Source organism: Mytilus galloprovincialis, chromosome 4, assembly GCF_965363235.1.
Source record: "Mytilus galloprovincialis chromosome 4, xbMytGall1.hap1.1, whole genome shotgun sequence".
Taxonomy (NCBI): domain Eukaryota; kingdom Metazoa; phylum Mollusca; class Bivalvia; order Mytilida; family Mytilidae; genus Mytilus; species Mytilus galloprovincialis.
The window spans coordinates 21,218,701-21,234,344 of NC_134841.1; the positions used below are offsets into that span (position 1 = coordinate 21,218,701).

The window sequence follows — 15,644 nt, forward strand, 5'->3', positions numbered from 1 at the left end:
TCACAAAACCAAAGGACATTTACATCAACAGTTATAAATAATATATAAGAAACAACACGAACTCCACTAAAAACCGGGAGTGAAATCAGGTGCTCCAGAAGGGTTTCCTGCACTGTATAGTCCTGTCTTAGCAACTTTTGAGAAAGCAGTATTCCTCGTTCAACAAAATCAACGTACTTTGAGGTAGCTCTAGAGTAACGTATCAATTGAGACACATATACTCCATACACTGGTGCCGCTGGGATGTTGCTACACAGAAATGGAAAGTTGACTATAGGAAAATTAAAATCATCGCGTTTGTCATAAAATTTGATATTAAACCTACCATCAGTAGACCTTTTTCTCGAAATGGCTACTGATGGTAGGTGAAATACCCAAATTTTATGACAAATGCGATGAAATTAATTTTCCTATCAGTAGCCATTTCGAGAAAAAGGTCTAAATATGAAGCAGGTTTATCTGTGTCGGTAGTATCTTTACTGAATCTATTATTATTAAGAAACAGTACATCATCAATATACTGAAAGGTGAAATTAAAAGACTGGGCTAATTTCTTTTCTCCTTTCTGTACAAGCCCTTGGATAAATTCTGCTTCATAGGAATACAAAAACAAATCTGCAAGTAGAGGAGCGCAATTGGTACCCATTGGGATTCCAATAGTCTGTTAGAAGACCAAACCTCCAAATTCAGAAAACACAGAAATCAAATCTATTGCCATTGTTCCTCCTGTCAGTATTTTATATATGTCAGTAAAACCCCCATTTTTAGTGCATGTTAAGATGTCATCACTCAAATATCATAAGAAAAAAAGTATCTTGAGTATATGAATTTATACTGTTTTTTATAGAAAATATGAAATTTTACTGTTTTTTGTAGAAAATTGTGTTTTATGATTGGCTTCCAAGATGGTTGAAAATCGAAGCTAATAATTCAACATTTTTCAACATTACAGGAAGAATACCATATAGAGGTTTGTAATAATTTTCATTAGCGCTACAAGAATATATTGAAATACTGTCAGTATTTAATACTTCCAGTGCTTACTTGTCTAATACAGATATCCCTAACCATGCTCTTCGAGTACAAATGTACTGAGTGTAACAGGCCATTGATAATAATAATAATAATGAAAATTTATAAAGGGCCCTATATAGAAAATAAAAATTACTCTAAGGCACTGTACATTCACATGGTAATTAACACAAATCAATGACAAAAACATTCTTTAAGAGGCAATACCCGGTACTTTTATCCTCCTATGCTATTGACAATTACAGCCTAACTATAGGAATTTTATATAAAGATATTAGTATAAATATATTGAAAAGTACCATCTACAAACAGGGAAAGTACCAGTCAATATGAAACTCCTGGTGTCACCATTTATAAGTCATGACTTTTATCGCTGTGTTGAAACAAAGTAAAATTTGGCTTGTTATATGGTTAATGCTATCTGGATACAAACAATTTGTTTTCAAGACAAAATACTTTGAACCATAAGTAAAATTTGGAAGTTAACCTTATTTTTGTAAATTATGTATAAATTGCTCGTGAAAAAATTGAACATAAAAGTCAACCTATGTGAAAATTTCCATGAAGTCTATAGCTTGTATAAATTATTTCTTTATCTTTAATTTGATTTAAAATGCTGAACAAAGATATGTTAAAAAAATTATAATTAATTTTGTGTTTTAGGCTATTTTTTTTTTTATCAGTCTGGTCATGCATTGTATAACTAGATGTATTAAGTAAGTTTTGATTAAATTTTGTTTTGTAGGTTATGACCCAACAGTTCACCCTGGTATAACACATGAGTTTCAGACATCAGCTATGAGGTTTGGACATACACTGGTGACACCTGGTCTGTGGAGAAGGTAAGCATATAAAAGCATACTTTATATAAACACCAAACTTTTAAAAATAATTCCAAGAATTGATTGCTGTATGTCGTTGAAGGGTAATCATTGATATGGTTATATTTATAAATTTACTGTTTACAATTTTTTGAATTTTTTAAAATACTAAGGCTTTTCTACCTCAGGCATAGATTACCTTAACTGTATTTGGCAAAACTTTTAGGAATTTTGGTTCTCAATGCTCTTCAACTTCGTACTTTATTTGGCCTTTTTAACTTTTTGGATTTGAGCGTCACTGATGAGTCTTTTGTACATGAAACGCGCGTCTGGCGTAGAAACTAAATTTAGTCCTGGTATCTATGATGAGTTTATTTACAACCACTGGGTCGATGCCACTGCTGGTGGAGATTTATTTCACCGAGAGTATCACAAGCCCAGTAGTCGGTACTTTTTGTGCTTACATGAATTGTCATTGATATGGTTATATTTATAGATTTACTGTTTACAATTTTTTGAATTTTTTGAAATACTAAGGCTTTTGCTACCTCAGGCATAGATTACCTTAGCTGTATTTGGCAAAACTTTTAGGAATTTTGGTTCTCAATGCTCTTCAACTTTGTACTTTATTTGGCCTTTTTAACTTTTTGGATTCGAGCGTCACTGATGAGTCTTTTGTAGACGAAACGCACGTCTGGCGTAGAAACTAAATTTAGTCCTGGTATCTATGATGAATTTATTTAAAAAAATATTCAGATTAAAAACAGAATGATGTGATTTGAAAATACTGCAGTCAGCATGAATATGAATTTGATGATAGTATTATTGTTTAACTGAGCTATTCTGCCAATTAAACAATTCTGATTTTGATTCAGCCATGCTTGATCTACGTGGTCACTTGGGTATAGATGTTAAAGAGGTTTACTTTATGAAATAAAAAGGTACGCTTTCTTAAATGGTAAAGCGATACACTTTGTTAAATAATAAAGAGGTACATTTTGTTAAATGTTAAAGAGTTGCACTCTGTTAAATGTTAAAGAGGTGCTCTCTGTTTAATTGATACTTTTGATATTTTACAGAGCTGCTAGGAGTGGCACTAATCAATGTCCGTGGATTCCAAGTACAGTTAATATAGCTGGTCAACCAGGAGAGGTTCATGCTTTAAGATTGTGCAATGCCTATTGGAACTCTCAGGTAAGTTAACAAGTTATACAAACAAAGGATTTACTGTTGTTAAACTCTTTTCCAACACATTTAATTTGGTCAGTTTTCATATTGCATCAATTTGGCCCTTATCCAAGTTTCAATATGGAGAAAAGGGCTGCAGAACTCATGAATAAACTTTTGATATTCAATTGCTCTGAAAGGAGTGGGGTAAACCAATTTATGTCTATTCATCCTTTTGTCCATGTTTTTAAGCCCCACCTATGATAGTAAGGGGGCATTATGTTTTCTGGTCTGTGGGTCCATTTGTCTGTCGCTTCAGGTTAAAGTTTTTGATCAAGGTAGTTTTTGATGAAGTTGAACTCCAATCAAATTTAAAACTTAGTACACATGTTTCTTATGATATGATCTTTCTAATTTCAATACCAAATTACAGTTTTCATCCCAATTGCAGGGTCCACTGAACATAGAAAATGATAGCTAGTGCGAGTGGGGCATCCGTGTACTATGGACACATTCTTGTTTCTTTCTGTCTGTCTACCAATTCATAAAATTTTGGTACCTTTTGTCTCAGGAACTACAAGCTAGAGCTCTTGAACTTTGGAATCAAGCAATTCTATATTTAAAGATGGTGTTTAACAGATATTTTTATTATGTTGACAGGAATCTGTAACAGAAGATGTTGATGCTTTGTTTAGAGGGATGGCCTCAACCTTAGCAGAACGGGAGGATAATATAATGGTAGCTGATTTGGCAGGTATATATCAGTGATAGTTGTCTCTTAAATGCAGAGTGTTTTATAGGAACACATCCATTACATTTGTTTTGAACAGAGATTCACACATTCCAGGATATGAAAAAATGAGGCTTTCTAGAAGGCATCTTTAATGATAAAATGATAAAATGAATTGTCTGTGATTAGAGTTGTGTTATACATTGCTATTGTGATGTTATTTTTATCAGTTAATGTCAGGTCTACTCTTGACATGGAATACTAGAATGTAAATGTAAGTTTCAAGTTCTTTCATTATTATATAGACAATTAACATTTACTGTGCTAAATTTCAAGTACTTTTCTGTTCTTGAAGAATTCTTTTTTGTAGATTAAATGATCATGAAGGTTAATGGATAAAAATTAAGAAATTTTAAAGGGGTCAACTTTTTTTAACAACATTTCAATATTATTTTTAAGGTGATGTCTTTGGACCATTAGAATTTTCGAGGCGTGATCTAGGTGCAATAAATATTCAGAGAGCACGAGACCATGGGTTGCCTGATTATCAGTCAGTAAGAGAGGCATTTGGTCTCCCCAGGATAGAAAGCTTTGAAGCAATGCATAATGGCTCTATTGACACAAACCTATTAGTAAGATACAATTACCATATTTTTTGTTAAATTGTTTTATAAACATTCATATATTTTTGTGATTATCTGTTTCCAGGAAACTTAATGCAGAGAAAAAACCCAACAGATAATTTTATGAAATCTTTAATAAGGAGTAGGTCAATTTTGTGTCAATTTGTTAGTTTAATCAAAAAGAGCTCAAACTGTCAGATTGAAATGATCTATTTTCTTTAACAAAACATTGTAAAGAGGGACGAAAGATACCAGGGGAAAGTCAAACTAATAGATTGAAAATAAACTGACAACGCCATGGCTAAAAATAAAAAGACAAACAGAATAGTACACAAGACACAACATAGAAAACTGAAGACTACTATGAAGAAAAATTATACTTCTTTAAAACACATTCATGGAAATTTGATGATATTTGAAGAAGATGGCATGCATACGATAGTTTAGACAAATAAGGATTTCATCTGAAATTGAAATTAATGGTTTAATTAATTTTAATTGAATATAGTTCTTTTGAGTTTCATATAGAAATGAGCATAGCATACTGGACTCTTGACAAAAAAAATACAAATACTGAGGCAACATTGCTTAGTCTGATAACGATATTCGAAACATGAATTAGAAGCTCTTTTATTATCTATTTTGGGTTAAGATAAAATTGAGAATTGAAATGGGGAATGTGTCAAAGAGACAACAACCCGACCAAAGTGCAGACAACAGCCAAAGGCTGTCAATGGGTCTTCAATGCAGAGAGAAATTCCCACCCCCAAGGGTGTGCTGAGTATGATTTGTCACCCTGTACTTTCGTCTTGTATTTCAACATAAGAAATATATACATTTAGTTGAATCTATTTAATGAAAAATCTTCTTCAGAAGGTTTAGAAATTATGTAGGCAAATGGCTATATAATGTCTGATAAACATGTATAGATACCCTGAACATGTCACATCTTTAATATATTTTGTAGGCTATACAACAATTAAAAGCTGTATATTCAAATGCGGGTCTCAATGTCTCAGCACCAGACGATGTTGATTTATTTGTTGGGGGATTGATTGAAACCACATTTGATGGACCGGGACCATTGTTTACAGAAATAACTCTAGATGCATTCCGTAGAATCAGGGATGGTGATAGATTTTGGTATGAGAATAGGGATAATGGGTAAGTTTTCACATTTTGGTACGAGAATAGGAAAATATGTAAGTTTTCACATTTTGGTATGAGAATAGGTAAAATGGGTAATTTTTGACATTTTGGTACGGGAATAGGGAAAATGGGTAATCTTCACATTTAGGTACGAGAATAGGGAAAATGGGTAAGTTTTCACATTTTGGTACGAGAATAGGGAAATAGATAATTTTCACATTTTGGTATGAGAATAGGGAAAATGGGTAAGTTTTCACATTTTGGTATGAGAACAATTTTTTTTTATGCCCCACCTACGATAGTAGAGGGGCATTATGTTTTCTGGTCTGTGCCTCCGTTTGTCCATCCGTCTGTGCGTCCGTTCGCTTCAGGTTAAAGTTTTTGGTCAAGGTAGTTTTTGAAGAAGTTGAAGTCTAATCAACTTGAAACTTAGTACACTTGTTCCCTATGATATGATCTTTCTAATTTTAATTCCAAATTAAAGTTTTGACCTCAATTTCACGGTCCACTGAACATAGAAAATGATAGTGCGAGTGGGGCATCTGTGTACTTGGGACACATTCTTGTTTATCATGGTATGAGAATAGGGCAATGAGCAAGCTTTCACGTAACGGTATGAGAATGGATAAGAATGGGGAAAATTGGTAAGTTTTCACTTTATGGTATGAGTATAGGGAAAAAGGATAAGTTGTCATGAAATAAAAGTTCCTCCATGATATAACTTAAAATAAGTGGAAGAAATGTTCTATAATATTATTACAGATGGAACAATTTTTTTTTACTTTTCAGTATTTGTTCTTTACAGAATAAGGTCCTATTAACAAATGATCACTTGTTTTTTTTGGGGCTTAGTTTCAATTTACGGAACATACTTGATAGCTTAGCACTGAGTTACATTGGCTTTCACAACACAGTTATAGAATCTTTTTAAAAGTTCATATTAGTTAGAACACCCGACCAAGTAAAATTTAGATGAAGGCCACCAATTGATCTTTAACACAGCAAGATAATCCCACACCCGGAGGTGGGCTTCAGCTGGCTCCTAAACAAAAATGTGTACTAGTTCAGTAAAAATAGACATCATACTTAACTCCGAAATATATAAAGAAACTTAATTTAAAGAACATGTTAATATAGTGTTTCCATTTTGTTTTCAGTTTGTTTAGTGATACTGAATTGAATGTGATAAATTCCATGACACTGGGTGAAGTGATTGCTAAAGTCACCAACGTCAAGGTTCAGGGTCAGCCAGGTGTCAATGGCCAAAACAGAGAAGTTCAGCAGGATGTCTTTATACACAATGGTACTGTAATGTGGTTAAGATTAATTTTTTCATGTTATCATATTGCTACAAAAAATAGGGGATATAGGTTGCATTTCTGTAAATATCTACAATGCAATTTCCCATAGGAACTCCTTAACTGTACCACTTTTAATATGAAGTTTTGAAAAAAATTATATCGTAGAATGGAAAATTCAAAGGCACTACTATTTTTTTCAAAGGTCAAAACAAAGGGCTGTGTGGAATATTTTCAACATTTATATCCATGGATTGTTTCTGATTGTGTTAAAAGGGGGTTGGCATCTATGTATATCCTCAGAATTTCTAAGAGTTTAAACTAACACTAAAATTCTATACAACAACTACCTTAACTCCTACAGATTTCAATATGACTGATATGTATATGCATACTTACTGGTAACATTCCCAAGTTATGTCTCTACGAGATGAAACATACGGTAGCAATCATAACTAGAAACCAGTACGTAAACAAATTTGTTTATCTATGAATCTCCCCAAAAGTGGTGTGGTTTGAGAAACAGGTGTATTTACAAAGTGCAACCTATAGTGATTTTTGGCTATGATAAAAAAAACATTATTTTTACACAGATGTGATGGACCATTTTTAGCTCACCTGGTCCAAAGGGCCAAGTGAGCTTTTCTCATCACTTGGTGTCCAGCGTCCGTAAACTTTTACAAAAAATCTCTGAAACTACTGGGCCAAATTGAACCAAACTTGGCCACAATCATCATTAGGGTATCTTATTTAAAAAAATGTGTCCGGTGACCCAGCCAACCAACCAAAATGGCCGCCATGGCTAAAAATAGAACATAAAGGGGTAAAATGTAGATTTTGGCTTATATCTCTGAAACCAAAGCATTAAGAGCAAATCTAACATGGGGGTAAAAATGTTTATCAGGTCAAGTTCTATCTGCCCTGAAATTTTCAGATGAATTGGACAACCTGTTGTTAGGTTGCTGCCCCTGAATTAGTAATTTTAAGGAATTTATTATCTTGAATATTATTATAGATAGAGATAAACTGTAAACAGCAATAATGTTCGGCAAAGTAAGTTCTACAAATAAGTCAACATGACCAAAATGTTCAGTTGAGCCCTTAAGGAGTCATTGCCCTTTTATAGTCAATTTTTAACAATTTTTCGTAAATTTTTGTTATCTTTTACAAAAATCTTCTTCTCTGAAACTACTGAAGATGAATTTAACCAAAGTTGTAAACAATCATCATTAGGGTATGTAGTTTAAAAATTGTGTTTGATGACCCTGCCTAGGAACCAAGATGGCCGACATGGCTAATAATAGTACATAGGGTAAAATGCAGTTTTTGGTCATATATCTAAACCCAAAGCATTCAAGCAAATCTTTCAAAAACAAAATTGTTCATAAGGTCAAGATCTATCTGCCCTTAGATTTTCAAACTATTCAGGCAACCCATTGTTGGGTTGCTGCCCCTGAATTGGTAATTTAAAGAAAAAATTTCAGCTTTTGGTTATTATCTTGAATATTATTATAGATAGAGATAAACTGTAAACAGCAATAATGTACAGCAAAATAAGACCTTTAATGGTTTACTTTTATAAATTGTGACTTGGATGGAGAGTTGTCTCATTGGCACTCATACCTCATCTTCCTATATATAAAATTGATTGTTTTGTTCTAAATTGTGAACAAAATTGCTCTCACAAAATTTTGTTTGGGACTGTTCAAGGGGAAATCCCCCCCCCCCCAAATAGTAACAGTTGGCAGGTATATGCTTCCTTATTTTCTGTATATACTAAATTTCTACATAAGAAATTATGTCTACCTTTTCATCAATATAAGGATAATAGTTGGCAGAAACTTTCGATTAATTGCATTTTTTTTATAACTGTCACATAATTCAGATACCTTAAATATAGAAGTTATTGAGATTTTTGAGATTTTTGAATTAGTTCAATTAATATGTAAGTATCACAATAACAACGTCTTGCATTCTGATATCTTGTACATACTTTGTCTCCATTTCAACGTCCAAGATGGCCGCTAGTGGGGGACTTAGTTTAACATAGGACCCTATGGGAAATACATACAAGTTTCTTCTTATAGAGAACCACTGAATGGAATGAAACCAAACATAGCATGAATGTTCCTAATGAGATACTGACCAAGTGTTGTACCTTTGTTGTTATTGCAACATACAAGATGGCCGCCAGTAGGGGGACTTAGTTTAACATAAAACCCTATGGGAAATGCATACAAAAGTCTTCTTCTAAAGAACCACTGAATTGAATGAAATCAAACATTGCATGAATGTTCCTTTCCTTATGAGGTGCTGGCCAAGTGTTGATACTTTTAGCCAAATTTTATATTTTTTGATATGATTTCAAAAACCCAAGTAGAATCAGGTGAGCGATACAGGCTCTTGAGAGCCTCTAGTTCAGTAGACTTTGGGATATCACAATAGCAATGGCTAAAACAGTTTACCAAATCGCAGTTTGAATTCTTCTTCCACAAGCTGATCAACTTGCAAAATATTTCAACAAATAACTCAAGTGAAATGTTGTTAGTATAAAGTGATTGCTGTGTAAAAAAAAGTACCGGTAATACTTACCATCCAGCTCCAGTTAGTTGATGTCTTTGTCATGAATTCAAATAAAATAATGACTTACTACTTTTAGCCTTTGTTATTGTGATATTCCCAAAGCCCACTGAATAAGCACAATAATTACTAAAAAACATTTATTGTAGGAGCCAATGATCCATGTCCTCAACCTGCTCAGTTAAATATAAATACTGCAATATCTGTTCCCCCAAACAGTGGGAATAACCGTACCATTATTGAAAACTGTGTACCATGGCAGACGTATGACTATTTTTCTGGCAGTGAAGTGTCGTTTCCTTTGACGTTCCTAGCTGTAGCTCTGCTTATTCCAGGTAAGAATTGAGAATTATTTTTTTGAAAATTTAGAATTTTTGAAAAGTTTCAAGAATAAATCTTTAATTGCACAGTATTGGGCAATAGATTTGAAAGATCTTTATTTTGTGTCAGAAACCTATATTATGTAACAAAATTTTAATCATAATCCATCAAGCTTGAATATTGTGTCCAAATTTGCCCCAACTGTTCAGAGTTCGACCTCTGCGGTCGTATCAGGCTGTGCTCAGCAAAGCATTTAATTTTTTTTTTAACACCACTTTTAAGTCCAGCTTTGGGGCTATATTTCGTGGTAGCCAGTTTTTATTGGTGGAGATAGCCAGAGTGCCTGGAAAAACCTTTGACCTTCATCTAGGTCAGAAGTCTTCTTAATTCTTGCTCTTGTGTTACAGCAAATTTTAATGTTCACTGGTATTTTGGTAAGCCATTATGTCATAGTCTTGGCTGTCTTCATTGTAATTATTTATACAGTGTTCAAATTAACCTGTAAAGAGTTCTGAAAAAGTGAGAACAATGCGTTACAAGTTTCATCGGTCCGAAGCACTTTTCCGGATTTATCTTCATGAGGAAATCTCAAAGCCAAATATATTTGAGTAACTATGATTTATAAAGACAAAAAATGTTGAAGAGCTATAAACCAAAAAAGACCTAAAAATCATAACTTAATCAATCTAAGACCAACTTTTTAACAGGCAATTATTACATAATTACTTGATTGATTAGATAATTGCATGACGAATGATTCTTGCCAGTCAATTAATTTTTTAATCAATGCCAATTTCAAATTAGATTTTTTCATCAATTTTAGCTTGTAATTTAACATAATGAGTTCAATTTTTAGTCTAGATAAATTATTTTAAAATTTGCCTTTTAATTTCCGCAAAATAAAAAATGGTATGTATTTTATAGCTACTATAGGACTGATGATATGTATGGCTAAATACAGAGAAAAGAAATTGGCTAAAGCAAGGCAAAGAATCGTCAGGAGAGAGAAGACCAAGGAACCACACACATATCTAGGTTTGTAACTTTAAGTATGGTTACAAAAAAAACAACGTCATAAATTTTTTTTAACTTCATTAATCAAAAATAAACATCTAGGTTCTTATAAACTAAATCACAGGATATAAATAAAAAGATGTGGTATGAGACAAATCTCCATCCAAGCCGCAATGTATAAAAGGCAATTCAAATGCTACAGAAGAATTCTATCATTTAACAATAGAATAATTGGAACAAACCAAATAATAGCTAAATCTTTAATATTTCTTTTCACAGCAATAGAATGGGTGGGACCTAATGATGGGGAAAGACACATCAAGATCAAATTTGATGAAAATAGAAAGAAAATTCATGTCAGTGATCGCCGTGGGAAACCTTTAAGGATGATAGATCTAAGAAGTCATGGGAGCAAACAAATAGACAAACTGCATATTTGGGTATCAGAAGATACAGGAACCGTCATGTCAGTGAGAACTGAGGGGGAAATTGACTTGGTAAGTCACAATAACAGTAATTCACATCTGTGAAAAATGTCAGTTTAGTATGAATCATTGCCTATGAAATATTTTCACCTTCAATGTTCTTGAGTTATGTCCCTTTATAAATGAAAAAATAACTAATTTTCTACATGCTGTGAATTCAGAAATTATTGCGATGTTTTTGGGATACTATTGCTTTCAAGCAATCTGTAGACTTATACCATTGGCTCAGGGTCATGCCCTCACGTCAACTGTTTTATTCTAAACATTAAGGAACATCTCAGATTCTTATGATTGTCTTGCTTTGAAAGGTAAACACAAACAAAGGGATTGAACTAAAACAATTTTCCTATAATGTTCTTTTCATAATCTTCATGTTTGATATTTCCCTTGACTTATATGCATGTTTTCAACAATACGGAAAATCAGAATTAAGCAGTATTTATATTTAGCGTTTTTATAAATTTAGAAACACGTCAGAGGGAATTCCCCAGATTTTATAAAAATGCGAGAGTTCACTGAATTCCGATAAATCTATTTTTGTCATATAAGAACTGAAGTGGAGTTTTTCTTATATGTCACCATGATGAAACTGATATTTGATATTGTACTTCCATAAAGAAACGTTTAATTAACATTAAATATATGTTCTTGCTCCAGGGTTTGTTTAGGTAATTATGCGCATGCGTATAGTTTTCTTGACTTCAAGGGGTATTAGATTGAATGGTTGCTCTGGATTCCCCACTCAATTGATTAATTTAAAACTCATGGGATCCTTTCTATGTATGTCTGCTATTGAGGGTTATTGTTGTTGCATAATTTTAAATCATATGCATCATTTAAACTAAAATAAATGCAGTCCACATCGCAAAGGTGTAACTACAACACCCCTTCAGGCAAAATGGAGTCTTCCATATTATCATTTCGGGTTGTCTCCCTTCCGAAAGTAACTTCCGTCAATTCTGAATCAATAAGATACATCACGTCGAGAAAAATTAACTCATTCTGACGATAAACGTCGTATTATATTTAAAACGATTGCAATTTAAACCGCGGAATGTGTACAGAAAGGAGTCATGACCACTGACCCAAAGGAAATTAATTATTTAAAGAGTTTGAAATGAGGATTCCTCCTTGAATTAACGTAGGAAAATAGGTGATAAGATACGAAGTGTAATACCTTCTCTCACTCTTAGTCTCAGTGACTGCTGTGGAAAGTAAACTTGGAATTGATAGTACAAAAATAAAACACAATAAGTACATTGTTCATACACTTGTATCAGTGATTGGCTATATTATCCAGCTACATGTATACATGTGTCAATGAAAACAATGGCAATCATATCCCTCAGAGCAATCTGCTCTTTGATTATTTTTGTGATAAATGTGACAGCCTAGGGTTATAATCACAATAATTTAAAAAAAAAATATATGAATTTTAACAGAATTTCGCATTTTAGTCTAAAATGACAAAATCACAATAATAAAGGCATGTACAGTAATCATTTGTGCTTTGAAACTATACTTTTGAAAAAATATCTCGGGCTGATTACCTGAAGGAGAATGGTAAGGAAATGGAAGAAAGATAACACCTTAAGTTCATCATAGCATTCTGAATATTTGACCTTAAGTTCATCATAGCATTCTAGATAATTGACCTTAAGTTCATCATAACATTCTAAATATTTGACCTTAAGTTCAACATAGCATTCTAAATAATTGACCTTAAGTTCATCATAGCATTCTAAATATTTGACCTTAAGTTCATCATAGCATTCTAGATAATTGACCTTAAGTTCATCATAGCATTCTAAATATTTGACCTTAAGTTCATAGCATTCCAAATAATTGACCTTAAGTTCATCATAGCATTCTAACCGTTTAACCTTAAATTCATCATTGCAGTCTAAATATTTGACATTAAGTTCATCATTGCAGTCTAAATATTTGACCTTAAGTTCATCGTAGTATTCTAAATATTTGACCTTAAGTTCATCATAGCATTCTAAATATTTTACCTCAAGTTCATTATAGCCTTCTAAATATTTGACCTTAAGTTCATCGTAACATTCTAAATATTTTACCTCAAGTTCATCATAGCATTCTAAATATTTGATTAAACGTGTTCTAATTATAGGTGCTGAAATTTAGTGATGCTATGGACAGACAGGAGTTCATACAGAAGCTGGAGCCTTTCCTCCGTGGCATTGGATTATCACTGCAGAAAGTTAATTTTAAAGAGGAAGTCATCAAGAAAAATGCCACAACCAAGGAACAAAGACAAAAATTACTAGATAAATTCTTCAGAATAATTTGTCTACAGGTAGAAAACAATTGATATTAGTGACATATCCATAAGTTTCAGGGGAGATAATAATATTTACATTATTTTGGATTATATTTTCCCAAATTAGTCCAAAAATGTATAGTTCTATTTCCAGGCTCCTCACTTACCCTAAATATTCATGTCAACTCTTGGACATTTTATGGACATTTTGAGAAAGCACTGTTTTAAAAGTATAATCTACCCTTTTCAAAGTAAAATAAGTGACCTATTTTATTTTTTTCTGAAAGGAGGATTTTTTAGGTGGCCTGATGACAAAAATAGTCTTGAGTGGTGGAATAATTGCTTTTGCCGGAAACCTCTTTTAAAAATATATGGTGATGTAATAATGTCTCCTTTTGCCTTTCAATGTTGTTAATTTTGATGTAATATCCTATTTCCCTAGAAAATTATTTTAGGGATGAATATATTTTCTGAGTGTTTTTTCTGCCTTTGTTTTTATTGTATATAAATGTATCAATTTGGGAAATAATTCACGTATTTAAGGTTTGATATCGATGTCTCTATATAAATTATGCTTTATTTTTAGGCTTTCAAACATACCAACATGGATGCTATGGATTTAGGTGTCCTTGACATTGAAACATCCAAGCAGATAGCGGATATTCAGCTGACTAGAACAGAATTTGCAGAGGCTCTTCAACTTAAACCAACATCTCTCTTTGTTCGTAATATGTTCGTATTGGTGGATGCTGACAAGACTGGATTTATTAGCTTCAAGGAATTCTTGGATTTCTTTGTTGTTTTGTCTTCAGGTTATTAAAATTTCCTTTCTTGAATGCCATCTGTGCAATGATTCATTTTTGTCTCGCTTGACGGAGTCAAAAAGCGAGACATAGGTATGCTGTTTCCAGCATTGGCAGCATCAACAATGTATTAGTTTGTGATTAAGTTTATGGGGAACCACTAGTGGTAGGTCAAAGATATTTGGTATGCAGTTGTATAAGTATTGGCACATCTCATTGCCATGGAGATTATTTGGTCCCACCCCCTCAGTTATGGTCTATTGACTTTGAAAGTTTGCTTATTTTTCATGTATTAGTTTGTGATTAGGTCAATTTATGAGAAACCACTAGTGGTAAGTTAATGATAATTGGTATGCAGTTGTATAAGCATTGGCACATCTCATTTCCATGGGGATTATTTGGCCCTGCAACCTCTGTCATAGTCTATTGACTTTGAAATTTTTGCTTAGTTTTAATGTATTAGTTTGTGATTAGGTCATTTTATGGGGAACCACTAGTGGTAAGTCAATGATAATTTGTATGCAGTTGTATGAGCATTGGCACATATCATTTCCATAGTTTACATGTATTCGTTTGTGATTAAGTTTGTTTAAAGTGAACTACTTATTATAAGTCAATGGTATTTAGTATGCAATTGTATTAGCATTGGCACATCTCATTTCCATTGAGAATTTTTAGCCATGTACCCAGGGGTCAAAATTAGCGCTGGTCCGGTGTTCTGGGACCAGTAGAATGTGCCTTGGACCAGTAGATTTTGTCAGCTGGTGGTCCCGTGGACCAGTAGAAATTTGTTGATAAAAATCACTGATTGCATCCCAATCTACATTTGTTTACAAAACAATTTACCTGTGAAACCAATTACACGGTACTGGGAGAGGGGGTATTACAATTGATCAAGTTAATTAATATTTAGGGTGAGCGTCTTTCACAACAATATAAAATGTGGAAATTTTTGGAAGGAGTTAAACTGCTGGACAAAATAATTAAAATAAGTGAAAATCAAAAGGAAGATCGAAATAAAGTATATGAAATTGACAAAAGGAAACGCAAATTTATACCAAAAATCATGGGAAAAAGATCGTGAATGGTTGAATTATATTTATATTAGTGTTTGTCAAATGAATGTCATTTTTGCAGGACCAGTAGATTTGGAGCCAGACTAGTAGAGTTTTCAGTCCACTGGTTGGGCTGGCCAGTACACAAAAAAGCTTAAATTCGACCCCTGCATGTACCTTCAGTCATGGTTCATTGACTTCTTTAATTTCAACATTTCCATTATCAAAATTACAAAAAAGCCAGATAAATCTCTGTGATAACAGTTTATTCAATTTACATTT

The 15,644-nt window shown here is 32.9% G+C and overlaps 1 protein-coding gene across 1 annotated transcript in view; it reads left to right on the top strand.

Moving 5' to 3' along the window:
• LOC143071611 (dual oxidase 2-like) overlaps positions 1-15,644 on the top strand; it is a 49,805-nt gene that overhangs the window by 15,115 nt on the left and 19,046 nt on the right. The window contains exons 7-18 of the mRNA XM_076246028.1: positions 877-970; positions 1,778-1,874; positions 2,933-3,047; positions 3,681-3,774; positions 4,210-4,382; positions 5,341-5,537; positions 6,680-6,825; positions 9,550-9,735; positions 10,646-10,756; positions 11,015-11,232; positions 13,355-13,540; positions 14,091-14,316. Coding sequence (XP_076102143.1) covers positions 877-970; positions 1,778-1,874; positions 2,933-3,047; positions 3,681-3,774; positions 4,210-4,382; positions 5,341-5,537; positions 6,680-6,825; positions 9,550-9,735; positions 10,646-10,756; positions 11,015-11,232; positions 13,355-13,540; positions 14,091-14,316 — 1,843 coding nt within the window. The remainder of the gene's footprint in view (positions 1-876; positions 971-1,777; positions 1,875-2,932; positions 3,048-3,680; positions 3,775-4,209; positions 4,383-5,340; positions 5,538-6,679; positions 6,826-9,549; positions 9,736-10,645; positions 10,757-11,014; positions 11,233-13,354; positions 13,541-14,090; positions 14,317-15,644) is intronic.